At 40.8% G+C, this 15,854-nt stretch overlaps 2 protein-coding genes across 3 annotated transcripts in view; one reads left to right on the top strand and one right to left on the bottom strand.

Annotated features, from left to right (window-relative positions):
• Window positions 1-4,648, bottom strand: part of saxo2 (stabilizer of axonemal microtubules 2) — a 40,292-nt gene extending 35,644 nt beyond the window's left edge. The window contains exon 1 of the mRNA XM_059952646.1: window positions 4,508-4,648. Coding sequence (XP_059808629.1) covers window positions 4,508-4,545 — 38 coding nt within the window. The 5' untranslated portion in view covers window positions 4,546-4,648. The remainder of the gene's footprint in view (window positions 1-4,507) is intronic.
• The window catches only part of efl1 (elongation factor like GTPase 1), a 291,123-nt gene continuing 279,812 nt past the window's right edge, over window positions 4,544-15,854 (top strand). For both annotated transcript variants that reach the window (XM_059952643.1, XM_059952644.1), the window contains exon 1: window positions 4,544-4,777. In XM_059952643.1, the coding sequence (XP_059808626.1) occupies window positions 4,686-4,777 (92 nt within the window). In that variant the 5' untranslated portion in view covers window positions 4,544-4,685. The remainder of the gene's footprint in view (window positions 4,778-15,854) is intronic.

The raw sequence follows: 15,854 nt of genomic DNA, 5'->3' as shown, positions 1-15,854 counted from the left end.
CACAAGCACTTTGTATGTGTTACTCTGGATTTCTAGCATCTGCAGAATCTCTTGTGCTTATCATACCATCCAAATTACTTTAAAAGTAGAATAATTATCACCTAGTTTTTTGTTATAGATCTTAGAAAGGAACCATATAAAAAAATTCATCCATCAATAGATTCTGAGTGATTTCAGGATATACCGAAGGAAAATTATTTGGTTCTTGTTACAAGTAATTATTGTTTGCCTTAAGGACACACCTACACTTGTCAGCAGTAGAACAAAAGATTTTGTGTTACCCAACTCTTCTGCTACTTTTCCAAACAATACAATGCCTGTTGCCAAAGGAGCTTTAAATTTGTTCTTAGTCAACAAAATAAGAAATAAACTTTTGAATGTTGTATCTTTATCAAGAAGACAAAAATACTTCTATTAAAATTTAAAATAAAATTGTAGGTGATGATATCAGCTAGCATGTACAAGGTAATGCAAAGAAAAGTTTTGATAGATTAATAAGTTACACATCTAAACTATTTTCAGTTTTCTAGTTTACAATTATGCATTTTCCCCTAATTTTGTTAGGCTACAACCAAATAGTTCCATTGTTATGATCATAACAGTCACTATGTTTCAATTTCAGAAATGTCAACAATGGATTCACATGGCATACACTCACATTAATGCAAGTACTATTTTATATTTCATTGTACACCAAATTAAATTAAAGCAAAACAACTTTAATTTCAAGTCAAATCTTTATCATCAAAATTATTCTAATATAACAATTTCAATTTCAGAAAAAAATATTTGGATCCAAATTCTGAAATGTGTTTCTGGGCTATTGTTTCAAATAAGGTACTTTCAAAAGAATTGTAATTAAGCAAGGCAAAACCTTTGTGGAAATGGGATAATTGCATCCATCGCCAAGAAAGGGTAAAAATGGAGGGCAATGTGGAAAGGAAGGGGTTAACTTGAACTTAGAGTAGGTTAAAGGGTCAACAGAACCTCATGGGACAAAGAGCCTGCACAGTTTTTATGTTCTAAAAGACTTGGAAACACTAACATACAGGCTCATCTACCCGAAGTTTTGGGTGTATATACTACATTCAGCAAGTTCTAATTAGCTGTCAGTGCAATAATAGATTATTAAGTATATTTGAAGTGTAGTCACTGTGTAAAGGTAGAAAAAGCAAATGCAGTTTTAGACACCTTACACACTAACACAATATGATTAGACAATTTGTTTCACTGATGTTAGTTAAGAAATGCCAAGTTTGAGACATCTCTGTTCTTTCTTTAACACTTTATATGATCGAACAGCACAGCACAGGTATAAGCTCACTGTGTTGGTGCCAGCTATGAGGCCAATCAAACTAAGCCCATCTGCCTGCACATGGTTTGTATCCCCCTACTCCCTGCCTGTTCATGTGTCTGTCTAAATGCTTCTTAACTGTTGCTATTGAATCTTTATCTACCATCTCTACCAGAATACATTCCAAGCACCTATCACTTTTTGTGTAAAAAAAACTTGCATTACACATCTTCAAGCTTTCTCCATCCCGCCTTAAGTGCATGTCCTCTTGCATTTGATATCTCCAGCCTGGAAAAACATTCGACTACACATCCTATGCATGTTGCTCATATGTTTATGGATGTATTTCAATCTCAGCTCATCCCTTAGCCTCAGGTGATCCAGTAAAATCAGTCCAAGTGCGATATATGTCCTTTTGGTTATACTGGGTTGATAAGAATGAGCGGCCAGTTTGGGTAGATTTGGAATTGAAAGCTGTGAAACAGTTTTATTTAACCTTGTTACTGGGAGCTACCTATACAATTAGCTAAAGTTGCTAATTTAAATTTATACCCTGTGATTAAGTACTCTTTACAAATTTGGCTCCAGTTCTGTAATTATTTTAATCTTAAAAAAATTTAAACTTTGTAGTTTAATTTATTGAATCTATTTTTACGCCTTCTTTGAGTGATACAATTTTTTTTATTTTGGAAAAATAAAGGTATTAATTCTTTTTTGGATCTATTTAAAGAAGATAGACTGATGTCTTCCAAACAATTAGTTGATATATATTCTCTTTCATATTCACACTTCTTACAATACCTTCAAGTTAGACATTTCTTACAAAAATATTTAAGTAATTTTCCTTGCATATTAGAGGCCGACCTGTTAGATACTATTTTGAGTAAATATGAACCCTTTGATGAAGGTTTCCATTGGAAGAATCTATAATTTATTATTACAATGAGATAAGCGCCCTTTCTTTATGCTTAAATAGATTGGGAAAAGGAACTTAATTTGACTTTTATAACGGAGGACTGGATGCGGATCTTTAAGTTGGTTAACTCTTCCTCGATTTGTGCTAGCCATTCATTGATACAATTTAAAATTGTACATCATTATTATTTGACGAAGGAGAGATTGTCTAAAATCTTTCAAGAGTTTGGAGAAAATTAGAAGTCGAACCTTTGAACCTATGTTTGATTTTGAGAAAAGATGGGGTTCATTTGCTCGTTATTACCATTTGAGTTAATTGATAGATTTTCTCCATGATCTAATTGTAAATTTTGGTATAATATATTTTTGCTGGCGGTTTGATGTTTATCTTTAGAAGCTTTTTGTATGACACATGGCTCAGGGGTTGAACACCTAATGGGGTTTTCCCCCTCACTTTTTTCTTGCTCACTAGGGTATTTTTTCTTTTCTTCTCTTTTTTGTGTCACCATTTTCTCAATCCTTAATATTGTTTTTTTTCTTTTGAGACATTGTAAGTGTTACTTACTTCGATGTACTCTTGTATTTTGGATAATAATAATAAAAAGATTTGAAAAGAAAATCAGTCCAAGTTTTCCAAATCTAACTATCAGCCAATACATTTCTAAGGGTCTTGCCATTTGCTGAACACTTTTCCACTTTCAGTTGACCACCCAGAATGTAACATCTCACACTTGTCCATATTACATTCCATTTGTCATTCCTCCACCCATATCTCCAACGGATTATACAATGTCCTAAATATCAGAAAATCTGCAGATGCTGAAGATCCAAAGCAACACATACCAAATGCTGGAGGAACTCAGCAGTTCAGGCAGCATCTACGGAAAAAGAATCAGGAGACTGCGTTTCAGGCAGAGACCCTTCATCACGACTCATGTCCTGCTAACAACACACACAAAATGCTGGAGGAACTTAGTAGGCCAGGCACCATGTATGGAAAAGAGAACAGTTGACTTTTTGGGCAGAGACCCTTCAGCAAGACTGGAGAAAAAAAAGATGAGGGGTAGAATTAAAGGGTGGTTGGATGGGAGGAAGAAACAGAAGGTGATAGGTGAAACCTCAAGAAGAGGGATGAAATAAAGAGCTGGGAAGTTGATTGCTGAAAGTGATACAGGGCTTGGAGAAGAGGGAGTCTGATAGGAGAGGACAGAAGGCCATGAAAGAAAGTTAAGTGGGAGGAGCACGCGGGGGGGGGGGCGATGGGCATACAACAAAGAGATAGATGAGAGAGGGAAAATAGGATGGGGAATGGGTGTGTGTGTGTGTGGTCGGAACAGTGGAGGAGGTCATGAATAGACTATCGGAATGGAAAATGGAATTGAAATGGGTTGTTACTGGGCGATCCCGCTTTTTCTGGCGGAACGTAGGTGCTCCTAATCTGCGTCGGGTCTTACCGATATACAGGAGGTCAAAGCGGTAGCACCGGACACAGTATGTAACCCCAACAGACTCACAAGTGGTGTCGCCTCACCCAGAAGGACTGTTCGGGGCCCTGAATGGTCCTGAGGGAGGAGGTGTAGGGGCAGATCTGGCACTTGTTCTGCTTGCAAGGGTAAGTGCCAGGAGGGAGATCAGTGGGGAGGGACGAATGGACGAGGGAGTCACGTAGGGAGCGATCCCTTTGGAAAGCAGAAAATGGGGCGGGGTGGGACGGGGGTGGGGGGGGGGGTTAGGGAAAGATCCCGTTGGAGCTGGCGGAAGTTGTGGAGAATTATGCGCTGGACGCAGAGGCAGGTGGGGTGGTAAATCCTTTGACAATCTTCCCCGCCATCCACAACGTCACCAATGTTCGTGATGTCTGCAAACTTACTAATCATTCCACTTACATTTTCATCCAGATCGTTAATATATATCACAAGTAATCGAGGTCGTAGGCTTGATCCTAGTCGAACACCGCTGGTCACAAACTTCCAGTCTCAAAAGCAGTTCTCTACCGCTACTCTATCTTCTATGACACAACCATATTTTATGTCCAACTTACTAACTCACAGTGGATCCCAAATGTCTTAATTTTCCGGACCAGAATAACTGGAGGGACCTTAAGTAAAGACCTGGAGGAGTTCTCTTCGGAAACAAACATTTCTGACAAACCAGCACGACCTGAGTAGTGCACGGTTTAGATTTGTAGTTCTCTAGTGGTTAGTTTGAGCCGACAACTTCTATGCCTTGGAGCTGACACTGTCACTCGTGTTCAACATGAAATCAAGTTCTTTGCTGCCCCTTTCCTGCTCAACTTACCCACAATTACAAATCTCGCAGATACATTTTCGGGTCATCTTAACGGCGCGGGTTTGCTTCTATATCTGTGTGCAAAGTTTGTCAGCAGGTTAGACCCTTTGAACGGCCAGCCCGCCGGAGGGGAAGGCGGCTGGAGTCTCCGCAGCTTAATTGTGTTGGGAGCGTCTCCAGGCGAGCAATGGTCGCTAGGAAACCGCCGCGTCCCGGCAACGGCGTAACGTCGGCATCTACGTCAGAGGTCAGAGGTCGTCGGCCTTGGCGGGGTTGGAGGTGAGTAAATGACTATTTACGTGTTGCCGGTAGTCGGTTCCCCACACACCCGCTTTGCGCCCGCGATAGTGTTGTCAGCATTTGAGATGTTGCTGCTTGAAACCTTCCCTGCGGTCCCGAGAACGCTTCCATATTGGGCACGATCCTCGTGGGTTTGGAGCCTGAGGACCTGGGCCGTTCTTCTGGCCCTATCGCCCCCTTCTGCACGCCGGAGTCCGGTGCTGAGAAGCCGGATGGCAGGAGGTCCTGGAGTCTGAAGTATTTCTTCGTGTAGCTTGAGTCTGGCCGGTTTTGTTCCAACATTGGATGTCCCAGCTTTGGGACATGCATTCTCACACAGGCGGTATGGTTAGGTGATAGTTTAGGTCGCATCTAAATTCTGACCTTTCAAGGGATCTTCCGGAGACTAGGAGACATGCGCCAACTTTATAACAGGACTGTTTCAGGAAAACGTGAGCGTTCTCTTCGTTCCCATGGTCATGTTGCTGTTCGTGGATTTGAAATAAAATTGGCTGCCTCTTTTCTTAAACTATAGCAGTGACTACACTTGATGAGTACTGCAACATGTTTTAAAATATCCTGAAGTTAGTGACTGAGGTTTCAGAGCTGATGTATATTTTAAAACTTTCAGTTAGTTCAAGTATTTTAATGTTATATGTCAGTTATTTGGATGGCTTTGTGACCAAATTTGCAGACAATGCAAACATAGGTGGAGGGGCATGTAGACAAGAAAATCTGCAGATGCTGGAAATCCAAAGCAACGCGCACACAAAATGATGGAGGAAATCAGCAGTCCAGGCAGCGCCCATGGAAAAGAGTAAACAACGTTTTGGACTAAACCCTTCATCGCGACTGGAAAAAAAGGACGAGATCAGTTCAAGAAGGTGGGGGGGGGGGGGGGAGAGATACAAGGTGGCAGGTGATAGGTGAAACTGGGAGAGGGGTGAAGTAAAGGGCTGAGAAGCTGATAGGTGAAAGAGATAAAAGGTGGGAGAAGGGGGGAACCTGATAGGAGAGGGTAGAAGACCATGGAAGGAGGAGCACCACAGTGAGGTGATGAGCAGGTAAAGAGATGAGGTGAGAGAGGGAAATGGGAATGGTGAAGGGAGGCAATTACCAGCAGTTTGAGAAATTGATGTTCATGTTATCAGGTTGGAGGCTACCCAGATGGAATGTAAGATGTTGTTCCTGCAACTTGAGCGTGGCTTCATTGCAATAGTAGAGGAGGCTATGGACTGACATGTCAGAATGGGAAGGTGAATTGAAGTGGGTGGCCACTGGGAGATTCCGCTTTTTCTGGCAGATGGACTGTAGGTGCTCGGCTAAGCGGTTTCCCAGTATACATCGGGTCTCACCGATTGTACAGAAGGCCACACCGGATACAGGTGTGAGCACCAGATACAGTTGGCCCTCCTTATCCAAGAGGGATTGGTTCCGGGGCCCCTCGCGGATACCAAAAAATGCAGATGCTCAAGTCCCTTATTCAACCTGTTTCAATGTGGTGGACATTAGGACCCGGCAGTTGAGCTCTGAGTGTTTCTGTTCACGAAAATAATCACAATCACGATTGAAAATAAAGTGGAAATCATAAAGCGATCAGAAAGAGGTGAAACACCATTGGTCATTGGAAAAGCATTAGGCTACAGTCAGTCAACGATCAGAACAATTTTAAAGGATAAAGTGAGAAAGGTCCTGCCCCGATGAAAGCTACAATTATCACTAAGCAACGCAGTGGTTTAATTTTTGGGTTTTGGGCTTTTGATCCTCCACATCAACCAGTCACGGAAGGAGAGCACGCTCGGAAGTGGCCTGTCACTGGATCGAACTCGGGAACTTCCCGAGCCCGGTGCTGAAACATATGTGTTCTTAAGTGTTTTATATGCATAGAAAGGTAAAGTATGTACTATATATTAAGACAAATGTTTGACTAACTGACGCTAAATAAAACTGGATGTGCCTGTACCGACTTACATAGTAAGAGAAATTCCGATTTTTTTCGAACCCGATCCACGGTAACCTATGCACATCCTCCCGTATACTTTAAATCATCTCTAGATTACTTATAATACCTAATACAATGTAAATGCTATGTAAACTAGTTGTTATACTGCATTGTTTAGGGAATAATGACAAGAAAAAAAAGTCTGTACATGCTTGAACAAGTGCTAGAAGAGCACTTCCGGGTTTTCTTGATTCGCAGTTGGTTGAAGTTGCGCATGCGGAACTCGTGGATAAGGAGGGCTGACTGTACAGACTCACAGGTGAAGGACAGTTTGGGGGCCTGAATGGTAGTGAGGGAGGAAGTGAAGGGGCAGGTATGGCACTTGTTCCGTTTGCAAGGGTAAGTACCAGGAGTGAGATCAGTGGCGAATGAATGGACAAGGGAGTCATGTAGGGTGTGATCCCTGCAGAAAGTGGAGGGAGCAAAAGATGTGCTTTGTGGTGGGATCCCATTGGAGATGGCAGATGTTATGGAGAATTGTGGGCTGTCCGTTTCTGTATCCAGCAGATAATTCTTCGTAACTTTCACCGTCTCCAATTTGACTTACTTGATGGGCTGAATGGCCTAATTCTATTTTTATGGTGGAATTGTTTTATCTTATGGTTTCTTTCTTTTGGTTTTGGAATTGAATTTTTGAATAATTGAATTTAGATCTGATCTTGGAGAGTTTCTTTACCTCTGCGAAATTTTGTGTATAATTTTGGTGCTGTAAGCCAATGTGCTTGCAGTGTCCGAGGGATGGTATAGTTGCTCTCCTGCATTTATTACAGTTCAGATGTCTTGATGTCTTTGGTTATGTTAATCCATCTGCTTATTCTTCATCCAGGAATATATTTGTTAATATAGAGCTGTATGCAGTTGAGCAGAAAAAAGATGTTGGACCTAGGAGTATGAAAATTTTTAAAGCATGTTTTGTACTCGTTGCATTTGAGTAACCTGTAGAGTACCAATTTGTTGAGGGTTCAGAACTGCAGTGAATAGCCATGAACATCCTTACTGGATGCTACTGAGTAGCTCAGAGAAAGGAAGATAATTGGAGGAACTGCATACTGAGTTGAATTCTATCTGGGAACATGGCAGGAAAGCATATTTACCATGATTAGACTAGATACATCCCTGACATGTAGTTTACGTACTTTTGGGGAAACTGGAACCTAACCAGCATAGACCATCAAGTGCAGGAGCACCTCATTCTTCAGGTCTGTTCTGCCATTCAATCATGGCTGATTATTTTTTCAACTCTATTCTCCTCCCTTCTCCTTGTAATCCTTGCCCCTTTATTAATCAAGTGCCTATAATCTCTGCCTTAAATACACTTTATGTATTCCACAGTTAACACCTTCCAGCTGAAGACATTCCTATTCAGTTTAAAAAGCACACCCCTTTATTCTAAGGCTGTGTCCTCCGATCCTTGATTCTCCTATTAATGAAATTATCCTCTCTACATCTCTATCTAGGCCTTTCAGTTAAAGAAAGTTTCAATGAAGCTTTCCCTCATCTTTCTGAACTCCCAAGTACAAGCCCAGAGATAACACTCGTATGTCAATCCTTTCATTCCTGGGATCATTCTTGAACCTTCTATGAACCTTGTAAAGGGCCAGCACATCTTTCCTGAAACACAGGGCCCAAAATTACTCACAACATTCCAATGCCTTTAAAAATTCAGCAGTACATCCTTGCTTTTATCCTGAAATGCATACTAACATCGTATTGCCTTTATTACTGATGCAACCTGAATATTAACCTTGAGAGGCAGCGTTGGGAGCACCAGATACAATAGATGACCCCAACAAATACACAGCCTTGTGCACCCGTGCTGATGGAGATGTTGTTGTCAATTACAACTGACTGTGGTCTGCAAGTGAGGAAATAGAGGATCCAATTGCACAAGGAGGTATTGAGGCCAATGTCTTGAAGCTTATTGATTAGTTTTGAGGGGATGATGGTATTAAATGCTGAGCTGTCATCAATAAAGAACATCCTCAAGGGTTGAGTGAAGAGCCAGTGAGATGGCTTCTGCTGTGGAGCTGTTGCTCCAGTAGGCAATTTGGAGTAGATCCAAGTTACTTCTCAGGCAGGAGTTGATATGTTTCATCACCAACCTCTCAAAGCACTTCATCATTGTGGATGTAAGTGCTACTGGACATTAGTCATTGAGGCAGATTACCTTATTCTTTTTAGGCACCAGTGTAATTGAAGCCTACTTGAACAGGTAGGTACCTCAGACTGCCAAAGAAAGAATCATGAAGTCATAGTAAAGTGTAGCAAAGAAACAGTCCCTTTGGCTCAGCTATTCAATGCTGAACCATTTAAACTGTCTATTCCTATTAATCTGCACTGGGAAATAGCCCTTCATACCTTTAGCATCCATTTATCTGTCCAAACTTCTCTTAAGTGTTAAAATTGAGCTTGCGTGCACCATTTATGCTGGCAGCTCATTCCACACTCTCACAAAGCTCTGAGAGAAGCAGTTTCCCCTCACAATCCCCTTAAACTTTTTTCTTGCACCCTTAACCCATGACTTCTAGTCCCACCCAACTTCATTGAAAATAAGTCTGCTTGCATTTACTCTATCTATACCCCTCATAATTTTGTATACCTCTTTCATATCTCCTTTCAATCTTATATATCCCAAGGAATAAAGCCCTAACCCATTCAATCTTTTCTTATAACTCAGGCCCAGCAACATTCTTGTAAATCTTTCTCTGTACTCTTGCAACCTTATTTACATCTTCCCTGTAGGTAGGTGAACAAAACTGCACACAATACTCTAAATTAGGCCTCACCAGTGTCTTATACAACTTCAATATAACATCCCATCTCCTCTACTCAGTGCTTTGATTTATGAAGGCCAAAGTGCTAAAAGCTCTCTTTATGATCCTGTCCACGTCATGTTCAGTGAACTATGGACCTGTATTCCCAGGTTCACTTGTTCCACTTCACCGGTAGTGCCCTACCGGTCACTGTGCAAGATCTATCTCATTTGTCTACATTAAATTCCATCTGCTGTTTTTTAGCCCATTTTCCCAGCTGGTCTTCCTCACTGTCCACTACACTCTAGTCTTGGTGTCATCCACAAATTTACTGATCCAATTAATCACATTATCATGCAGACAGTTGATATAGATGACAATCAACAATAGATTTAACACCCGTCCCTGCTGCACTCCAGTAGTTACAGGTCTCCAGTCAGAGGGGCAACCATCCATTCCCACTCTCTGGCTTCTCCCACAAAGCCAATGTCTAATTCAATTTACTATCTCATCTTGAATACCGAGCGACTGAACCTTCTTGACCAGCCTCCCTGTGGGACCTTGTCAAATGCCTTGCTAAAGCCCATGTAGATAACATGCACTGCGTTGCCTTCCTGGTAACTACCTCCAAAAACTCTATAAGATTGGTTAGACATGACCTATCATGCATGGAACCATGCTGACTATCCTTAATCAGTCCATGTCTATTGAAATACTTGTATATCTGGTCCCTTAGTATTCCCTCTAGTACTTTCCCCGCTGCTGCTGTCAGGCTCACGGTCTATACTTTCCTGGTTTAATTTTAGATCCTTAAACAGTGGAACAACATTTGGCCATCCTCCAATCCTCTGATACCTCAGTTGTCATTAAGGAATTAAATATTTCTGCTAGGGCCTTAGCGATTTCCACACTTGCCTCACTCAGGATCTGAGGGAACACCATGACAAGTTCTGGGAGTTTCTCGATTAAGATCTCCCCTCGTCTCTTTTGGCACCACACATGGATTATCATTCTGATCTTCCAGAGGACCAATTGTGCCCCTTGTAATCCTTTTGTTCTTAACGTATCTATAGAATGGCTCAGGATTCTCCTTCACCTTCTTTGCTGGGGCAATCTCATGCCTTCTTTTTGCCCTCTTAATTTCTTACTTAATTATTCTGTTGCATTTCTTATACTCTATATAAACACCTCATTTGTTCCTACCTGCCTATATCTGCTATGCATTTTCTTTTTCTTAACCAGGGCCTCAATATTTCTTGAAAACTAAGCTTCCCTACACATTTACCTTTTATTCTGACAGGCACATACAAGCTTTGTACTCTCAATATTTCATTTTTAATAGCCTTCCTCTTACCAGGTACTCCTTTGCCAGAAAATAGCCTGTCCCAATCCACACATGCCAGATCCTTTCTGAATCCATCAAAATTGGTACTTAGATTTAGAATCTCAACCTGCAGACCCGACCTATTTTGTTGCATATTTGTTTGAAACTAATAGCTTTGTGATAAGTCGATGCAAAGTGTTCCCCTATACAAGCTTCTGACTCCTGCCTTGTCTCATTCCCTAGTAGCATATTAAGTATTGTGCACTATCTTGTTGGGACTTCTACAGACTGAAACTTTCCTGATCACATTTGATGAACTATCCCATCTTGTCATTTTATAGTAAGGGAGTTCCAGTTAATATAGAACATAGAGCAGTACAGCACATTACAGGCCCTTCAGCCCACAATGTTGTACTGACCCTCAAACCCTGCCTCCCATATAACCCCCCACCTTAAATTCCTCCATAAACCTGTCTAGTAGTCTCTTAAACTTCACTAGTGTATCTGCCTCCACCACTGACTCAGGCAGTGCATTCCACGCACCAACCACTCTCTGAGTGAAAAACCTTCCTCTAATATCCCCCTTGAAATTCCCTCCCCTTACCTTAAAGTCATGACCTTTTGTACTAAGCAGTGATGCCCTGGGGAAGAGGTGATGGCTATCCACTCTATCTATTCCTTTTAATATCTTGTACACCTCTATCATGTCTCCTCTTATCCTCCTCTGCAAAGAGTAAAGCCCTAGCTCCCTTAATCTCTGATCATAATCCATACTCTCTAAACCAGGCAGCATCCTGGTAAATCTCCTCTGTATCCTTTCCAATGCTTCCACACCCTTCCTATAGTGAAGTGTCCAGAACTGGACACAGTACTCCAAGTGTGGCCTAACCAGAGTTTTATCGAGCTGCATCATTACATCGCGACTCTTAAACTCTATCCCTCGACTTATGAAAGCTAACAGCCCACAAGCTTTCTTAACTACCCTATCTACCTGTGAGGCAATTTTCAGGGATCTGCAGACATGCACCCCCAGATCCCTCTGCTCCTTCATACTTCCAAGTATCCTGCCATTTACTTTGTACTCTGCCTTGGAGTTTGTCCTTCCAAAGTGTACCACCTCACACTTCTCCGGGTTGAACTCCATCTGCCACTTCTCAGCCCACTTCTGCATCCTATCAATGTCTCTCTGCAATCTTCGATATCGAAAGTTAGTTTCGACTACCATAGCCACCTAATGTTTCTTGCAACATTCTGCAATCTCTCTACAAATTTGTTCCTCTAAATCCTTTGGACTGTTGGGTGTCTGTAATATACTCCTAATAATGTGATCATGTCTTTCTTATTACTCAGTTCCATCCGTAACACCTCACTAGATGAGTTCTCCAATCAGTCCTGACTGAGCACTGTCTTCTGAGCTCACCTTGACATTCAAAACCTGGAGCAACCAGCATGAACTTTCACAGACCCCGATAATCCTGTGATTTCAATCTCTGAGTGTGATGTGAAGGCGAGCCCATGAAAAGCATCCAGCCCAGGCAGACCAAGTACAGTCGGCCCTCCTTATCTGTGGGTTCTGCATGTGCGGATTCAACCAACCGCAAATTGGGAAAACCCGGTAGTTCTCTCTCCAGCACTTTTGGTTCGAGCAAGTACAGACCTTTTTTCTCTTGTCATTATTCCTTAAACAATACAGTATAACAACTATTTACATAGCATTTACATTGTATTAGGTATTATTAATCTAAAGATGATTTAAAGGGGAGGATGTGCATAGGTTACCGCGGATCGGGATTGAAAAAAAACGGAAGTTCTCTCTCCACACTCATTATTTGAGCACGTACAGACATTTTTTTCTAGTCATTATTCCCTAAATATAACACAGTATAACAATTATTTACATAGCATTTACTTTGTATTAGGTATTATAAGTAAATCGGAGCAGGTACATACTGGTATTATTTAGCATCGGTTAGTCAAATGTTTGTCTTAGTATATATTTTACCTTTCTAGGCATATAGAACGCTTAAGAAATGTATGTATTTCAGTAATTAAACCACTGTGTTGCTTAGTAGTAATTGTATCTTTCATCAGGGCAGGACAATTCATATGCTCCATTATTCTCACTTTATCCTTTAAAATGATATGAAATTTGACTGACTGTAGCGTAACGCTTTTCCAGTGACCAGTGGCGTTTCACTTCTTTCCGATCGCTTTATTATTTCCACTTGATTTTCAATCATGATCGTTTTCCGTCAATGGAACAGAAACACTGTGGATTCAACAGCAGATGCGGGCGGAGGGAGCTTTGCCGGGTCCTAAAGTTCACCACACTGAGACAGGTTAAATAAGGTCCCGAGCTCCACCAGGTCCTAAAGTCCACCACACTGAGACAGGTTAAATAAGGTCCGGAGCTCTGCCAGATCCTAAAGTCCACCGCATTGAGACAGGTTAAATAAGGGACTTGAGCATATGCGTTTTTTGGTATTTGTGGAGGGTTCCGGAACCAATTCCCTGTGGATAAGGAGGGCCAACTGTACTAAAGTCTCTGCTGATCAACTGGCTGGAGATATTTAACCTCTTAACGACGGAGCGGGAGGGACCAAAGGGGGAGGGTGGTGACACTAGTCAGGGAAAATGTCAGGTGTTGTGGATTATCCAGGGTAAAAATGAATGCAGCAAAATACAGAGGATTGGCTTAAAAACAACAAAACTAATGTCCTGGAGTGGCCAAGTCAGAGTCCAGACCTCAATCCAATTGTGAATTTGTGGCTGGACTTGAAAAGAGCTGTTCACTTATGATCCCCGTGCTATCTGACAGAGCTTGAGCCGTTTTGTAAAGAAGAATGGGGAAAATTGCAGTGTCCAGATGTGCAAAGCTGATAGAGACCTATCCACACAGACTCAAGGCTGTAATTTTTGCCAAAGGTGCATCTACTAAGAAGGTGGTGAATACTTATGCAATTAATTATTTTCTGTTTTATATTTGTAATCAATTTAGATCACATTGTAGAGACTTTGACATGAACAAGTCTTTTTCTGTTAATCAGTGTCAATAAAGCCAAATTAAATCCACTGTGATTCAATGTTGTAAAACAATAAAACACAAAAATTTCCAAGGGGGGTGAGTGAGTACTTTTTATAGACACTGTAAGAACAAGGATATAATGCTGAAACTTTATATGACATAAAAGGCATTTGGAAAAGTGTGAACAGTTGTGGGCCTCTTACCTAAGAAAGAATGTGCTGGCATTGGAGAGGATCCAGAGGAGGTTTATGAAAATAATCCCAGGAGTGAAAGGATCAATGTATGGGGAGCATTTGCTGGTTTGGGGCCTGTACTCATTGGAGTTTAGAAGAATGAGGAGGGATCTCATTGAAAGGCTTAGATCAAGTGGACATGCAAAGGATGTTTTCTGTAGTGGGGAAATCTAGGACCAGAGGGCACAGCCTCAGAGTACAACAGAGAAAAGAGGACTTTCATCAGCTACAGTGTAGTGAATCTGTGGAGTTTATTGCCATGACAACTGTGGAAGCCAAGTCATTTAAAGTGGAGGTTGATAGGTTCTTGATTAGTAAGAATGTTTAAGGTTACAGGGAAAAGGCAGGAGAATGGGATTTAGAAGGATAATAAATAGCCATGATGGAATGACACAGCAGACGATAAGGGCTGTATGGCCGTAATCAGCTCCTATGCCTTATGGTCTTATTTGCTTACCTATTGCACGTTTGAAAAACTCAGTTCAGTCAGTCAAACCTTTTGTGCAAGACTTGGGCTTTAAATGCACTTGATGGAATTTCTAGCCTACAGTTCCTTTACTTTCAATTTTGAGTACTCAAAGGTTGATTTAGTACTCAAAGGAGGGAGTTAGTGCTTTGGAAACCTGATTTTACCCTTTCAGAGAGATTTCCTGTGTCCTATCAATCCCGCCACTCTCTTTGCGATTTTAATCTAATTTGTTTCTCACTTTTCGTGTTCTTGGTAAGGGTCTTTTATTTGAAATATGAACTGTTTCAAATGCTGCCTATTTTTAGTGTTCTGTTTGTATTTTAGATTTCCAGCATTGACTTTCTGATTTTCAGGATGTGAGATTGCTGGGTTATTGAGAAAGACAAAAATTAGTTGCATTTGTGAGGTTCGGCGTGTCTGAGAAAATAGCAATATTGACATAGGGAGAAAGTGTTATTCTGACTGTAGTTGCTGTACTGTTTAAGGATGGTAGATTATCTGTCAGTTAAATTCTAAAAGCTGCAATGAGAAGGTAAACAGTTAATTAACTTAATGTTGGTTGAAGTACAAATGACTTTTGTGTTACAACTTTTTGTATGTATTCTCCTTTACTGAATTCACTAACTGAAAGTCTGAGATATGGAGTTAAATTTTCTTTTGCACAATTTATGTTGGGAGAGAGGGATAAATAAACCAAAAATATGAACAAAACAGCAAATTTTGACTTTTTCAACTCCGATTTCCTGATCATAGGATTTCCTGATCATTTTTTTTAATATACTAGTGTTCTTCAGAATGTGGTATTACCAAAATCCTCTGTGGAACGTATCTGATTTGCAGCCCATGAATAACAGCTGAAGTGTTGCTGTGGTCCTTGATATTGAAAGGTTATGGAAAATGATGAATAGAGTCTCATTGAGTTCATTTGTAGTGGAAAAAATCAACACAGTTGCCAAATGCTATTAAACAATGAGACACAGATAATATAACTCAAAATAAAGGAATCCATTGAGAACTTGGTGTGCTTAGGTATCGAATGATGAGCTGGCAGGAGTGAGAAACAGGCTAAAATCTAACCAACAGACTCAGTGGATGTATATATAAAAGAATTGACACCTAGGAGTGAATAACAGACTGTTAATCAATCGAGGGTTTGCTATAATTATATATAGAATAAAAACATTCAGGAGTTGCAGACTGGAACTAATTTCGGGAGCTTGAAGGTTTATTTAGTGAGTAACAAATAACTAAATGTGAGGTACAGATGGATC

Source organism: Hypanus sabinus, chromosome 28 (assembly GCF_030144855.1).
Source record: "Hypanus sabinus isolate sHypSab1 chromosome 28, sHypSab1.hap1, whole genome shotgun sequence".
In the NCBI taxonomy this organism is placed as follows: domain Eukaryota; kingdom Metazoa; phylum Chordata; class Chondrichthyes; order Myliobatiformes; family Dasyatidae; genus Hypanus; species Hypanus sabinus.
The sequence above is the reverse complement of the archived record's forward strand: the minus strand, read 5'-3'. Positions and strand labels throughout refer to the sequence as shown.